Source organism: Trichosurus vulpecula, chromosome 8, assembly GCF_011100635.1.
Source record: "Trichosurus vulpecula isolate mTriVul1 chromosome 8, mTriVul1.pri, whole genome shotgun sequence".
In the NCBI taxonomy this organism is placed as follows: domain Eukaryota; kingdom Metazoa; phylum Chordata; class Mammalia; order Diprotodontia; family Phalangeridae; genus Trichosurus; species Trichosurus vulpecula.
In genome coordinates, this window is record NC_050580.1 from 183,224,071 (window position 1) to 183,228,855 (window position 4,785).

Genomic DNA, 4,785 nt, shown 5'->3' on the forward strand with positions numbered 1-4,785 from the left:
ATATGTGAGCTGCGGCGGTTACCAGACCCCTCGACCCACAAACACCAAAGACTGCAGAGAAGGTTAGTGGGAAAAGTTGCGGGAGTGGAAGGAGTTCGGGGTTTGGCTTCCAGCCCCAGGGGCAGTGGAGGTGGGGCAGCTACAGCTGTTGTTACTTCCCGCTCCAGGCCCACCTGGTGGGAGGAATTAAGTGGCGGATCACAGCAGGAGTTCAACAGCCTGCGGAAGATCTAAGCCCAGTCTGGACTGGGGGTCCTTGGGGAAGGAGGAGTGCGGCTCTGACAGAGCTGACACCTCCCCCCCAAATGTAGAACATAGAACTCGTAAGTCTACAAGCAGTCATACCCCACTGAAAAACTCAAGGGTCAAGTTAGTTGGTTGGGAATATGGCCAGGCAGCGAAAATGCACCCAGATTCAGTCTCAGACTTTGGATTCTTTCTTTGGTGACAAAGAAGACCAAAACATACAGACAGAAGAAGTTAACAAAGTGCAAGAGCCTACAACCAAAGCCTCCAAGAAAAACATGAACTGGTCCCAGGTCATAGAAGAACTCAAAAAGGATTTGGAAAAGCAAGTTAGAGAAGTAGAGGAAAAATTGGGAAGAGAAATGAGAAGGATGCGAGAAAATCATGAAAAACAAGTCAATGACTTGCTAAAGGAGACCCAAAAAAATACTGAAAAATACACTGAAGAAAACAACACCTTAAAAAAACAGACTAACTCAAATGGCAAAAGAGCTCCAAAAAGCCAATGAGGAGAAGAATGCCTTGAAAGGCAGAATTAGCCAAATGGAAAAGGAGGTCCAAAACACCACTGAAGAAAATACTACCTCAAAAATTAGATTGGAGCAAGTGGAAGCTAGTGACTTTATGAGAAATCAGGATATTATAAAACAGAACCAAAGGAATGAAAAAATGGAAGACAAGGTGAAATATCTCCTTGGAAAAACCACTGACCTGGAAAATAGATCCAGGAGAGATAATTTAAAAATTATTGGACTACCTGAAAGCCATGATCAAAAAAAGAGCCTACATATCATCTTTCAGGAAATTATCAAGGAGAACTGCCCTGATATTCTAGAGCCACAGGGCAAAATAAAAATTGAAAGAATCCATCGATCGCCTCCTCAAATAGATCCCAAAAAGAAATCTCCCAGGAATATTGTTGCCCAATTCCAGAACTCCCAAATCAAGGAGAAAATACTGCAAGCAGCCAGAAAGAAACAATTTGAGTATTGTGGAAACCCAATCAGAATAATCCAAGATCTGGCAGCTTCTACATTAAGAGATCGAAGGGCTTGGAATGCGATATTCTGGAGGTCAATGGAGCTAGGATTAAAACCTAGAATCACCTACCCAGCAAAACTGAGTATCATGTTCCAAGGCAAAATATGGAGTTTCAATAAAATAGAGGACTTTCAAGCTTTCTCAGTGAAAAGACCAGAACTGAATAGAAAATTTAACTTTCAAACACAAGAATCAAGAGAAGCATGAAAAGATGCTTCTCTGGCCAACCTTGGAACATCAGCATTGATTTCAACTTTTGAACAAACAGGAACATACTTCCACTCAAGATTCATGTCCTCAGTCATATTATCCAGCTTAGTGAATTAGTCTCTATGGACAACATCTTTATTTTGGCTTGTTTTCCAGACACTTTCTTTCCAGTTGTTAATCCAGCCATTCATACCTTTGGTAATGAGTTGGTTATATGTGTATGCAATGAATTTAATAATATGTTGGGCCTTTGCTTGTTCAATCCCTTTTGCAGCTGCTTCTAATGATGCTCTTTGGTTTGTTTGTCATCCAGAATGCAGCAACTTATGTTTAGATCATGATCTGGTCCCTAGGAGATACCAAAACCTCCTTGTGCCCCTTCTTTTCTATTATTATTGTAGGCACCCTATACAGTGTTAGGGTCTGATCCCTGGTGTGGTTGCCCATACCAACTTCTAGAATCTCTAGTCTGCTGACCATAGTCATAGCTCCAGGAGTCCTATAGATTGTGTTTCCAACTCGTCTCCAATCTCTCCAAAGATTTGGTGGGAAAAGAAAGTAACTCCAACCTTCAGAGAATGCCCCTCCCCTTTTATATCCATGCTATATATCAAATTGTTTTTTGAATGCCCCAAGTGTGTAGTATTAGTAGAACATTTTATTCTGGAAAATCTAGTTAACAAGTAAGGTATCTATGTCAAAAAGAAGACCATCTGAATGTTCTGACTCCCCAGCACTTTGGTCAATTAAAAATAAAAGCTTGATGAGGTTTTGGGCCCTTTAAAAAAAAAAAAGAATAGATAGAGAACTTGCTACCACCTAGTCAAGGAAAATTTTTTTCTATTCAAAATTTTCTAGAACTTTGCTACAATTTAAAACTCCAAAATTGAATTGAATTTTAGTTGTTTCTTAATTTAAATGAATAAATTTACAAAGCAGATATAGAACTAAAACATATCCAAAATATTATAGATAGATGGTTTTATATATATAATTTATTATTTTCTTTGTTAAAAGTAGATATATTTATGAATGAACTAAAATAGTAAATAGTCATTCTAAGAACAAATTCATCTTGGATTGGAAAATTTGTCCACAACATAAGCATTGTGTATTCTGGTAGTTTTTAGGCTTTGGTACTCTGCTGATGCCTATGAACCCCTTCTCAGAATAATAATTTTAAATAAATGAATTCAACAAGAGATTGGGGAAAATAAAAATGCATTCTCTTTCCATTCAAGGTCATACATTTCCATGAAAACAATCTAAGACTCCCTCAGAGTTCTGTGGACCCTAGGTTAAGAGACCCTCACCTAGAGAGTAGGCCTAGAACTGATGTGCTGGCTCCTCAATCTAACTATGGCTGCCTTCATCTCCTGATTCCTCAAACTGTAAATAACTGGATTTAAGAGAGGAGTAATAACAGAGAAAAACACTGAGAGAAATTTGTCCAATGCATAGCTACTAACTGGCCAAGCATAGATTAAAATACTGGGCCCAAAAAAGAGAATCACTACTGTGATGTGAGCAGATAACGTGGACAGAGCCTTAGAAAACCCACTTGATGAACGACGTTGGACAGTGACCAAGATAACAATATAAGAGATAAGCAAAAGGACAAAAGAGACCAGTGAGAGCAGCCCACTGTCAGCAAGGACAAGAAGGTCAAGGATATAGGTGTCAGTACAGGCAAGGCTCATCACCAGGGGAAGGTCACAAAACACATCATCAATCACATTAGGACCACAGAAAGGCAAGGTTACAGCAAAGGCCATTTGGCTCATTGTGTGCACAATTCCAACACCCCATGAAAGCAGCACACTGCCTACCAAGATTCTCCAGTTCATGATAGTTGTATAGTGGAGGGGTTTACATATTGCAACATAGCGATCAACAGCCATGACTATAAGGAGAGCCATCTCACTGCCCCCTAAGAGGTGAACAAAAAATATTTGTGCCATGCATCCCCACAAGGAGATGGTTTTTCTCTCCCGGAAGAAGTCTGTGATCATCTTGGGGACAGTAACAGTGGAAAGGGTCATGTCAAGAAAGGAGAGATTGGCAAGGAGAAAGTACATGGGGGTGGAATTCAAGCGGGAGTCAAAGGTCACCATCAGTATAATAAGACTATTTCCTGCCAGAATTGATGTATAGGCCAGGAAGAATATCACAATAAAGAAAATCTCAAGCTCCCAAGAATTGGTGAGTCCTAACAAAATAAACTCATTCAGCACAGAGTGATTCTTCAGCTCCATCTACTTGATTAAACTTCAAGAATCCAAAATGTCTCTGTAAAGAAGAAAATCTAAATGAAGTCACAATTTTAGATGAATACCTTGAATATATGATAATATGGAAAAAAATCATTGCAATTCATAAAGAAAATGCTCAAGGCTGAAAACACTTTGAAATACATCTCAAAAACTGAATTAATTCAGGAAATATTTTAAATACAACATTGAGGAAATCTATTTGGTCTAAAAATGAAGAATTAAACTAAATTGGAATTTGGAGATATGTCATGCTGTAACCCCACAAAGGAATTATTTTGAAAATTGTGGGTAGATGGAGGAATCATAAGTCATTCACTCGCTCTTCACAAAGCACAACACTCTGCACAAAGCTCATTCTCAGATCCAACCTCCCACCACACTGGTGTGCTATACCTCTACTCTGACTACATGTCTCCCCTTCCCCCCATGAATGAGTACTGTCCTTCCTGTCTTCCCCTATTTTCCTGGTCTCACTTATGTTTTGTCTTCTCCTGTTAGAGTGTATGACCCTTAAAAGTATTTTTCTTGTATTTTTATCCCCAAGACTGAGCACGGTACCTGGAACATAATAAGCACTTAAAAATACTCTATATCAAATCTTGCTCCAGATACTTACTAGCTGTGTTATCTTAAGCAAGTCACTTAACTCAGCCGCAGTTTTCTCATCTGCAAAATGAAGATAATAACAATGTCTACATTTAAGGGTTTTTGTGAGGATCAACTGAGATAATATTGGTAAAACATTTTATAAGTCTTAAAGGATTATATAAATGATAACTATTATCTATCTTTATTTGTTAATTGGAGCATTGTTTCTTTATCTATAAAAATGAGGGGTTAGTTTAAAAGCATTTAAGGTGGCTTCTAGTTCTACCTCTTTGATCTTAACTGTTACCTAAAAATCAATTGCTTTTTCACTTAAATATTAAAACTGGACAGTTCTTCAGCAAAAACAGTCAAACTAGTTTGTAGACCTATATTAGCAGATGTTCAGACCAATGGTTCCCAATCTGAG

General features: G+C 38.4%; 1 protein-coding gene across 1 annotated transcript; it reads right to left on the minus strand.

The window, feature by feature from the left end:
- Window positions 1-2,810: 2,810 nt before the first annotated feature.
- Window positions 2,811-3,752, minus strand: LOC118829761 (olfactory receptor 4K13-like). Its single transcript, XM_036736653.1, has one exon. It carries the CDS (start codon window positions 3,750-3,752, stop codon window positions 2,811-2,813), a length of 942 nt encoding a protein of 313 aa, XP_036592548.1.
- Window positions 3,753-4,785: the final 1,033 nt, after the last annotated feature.

Bases quoted from the DNA above. Each gene is read 5' to 3' on its own strand.
- LOC118829761 (XM_036736653.1), bottom strand. From the start codon at position 3,752: ATGGAGCTGAAGAATCACTCTGTGCTGAATGAGTTTATTTTGTTAGGA.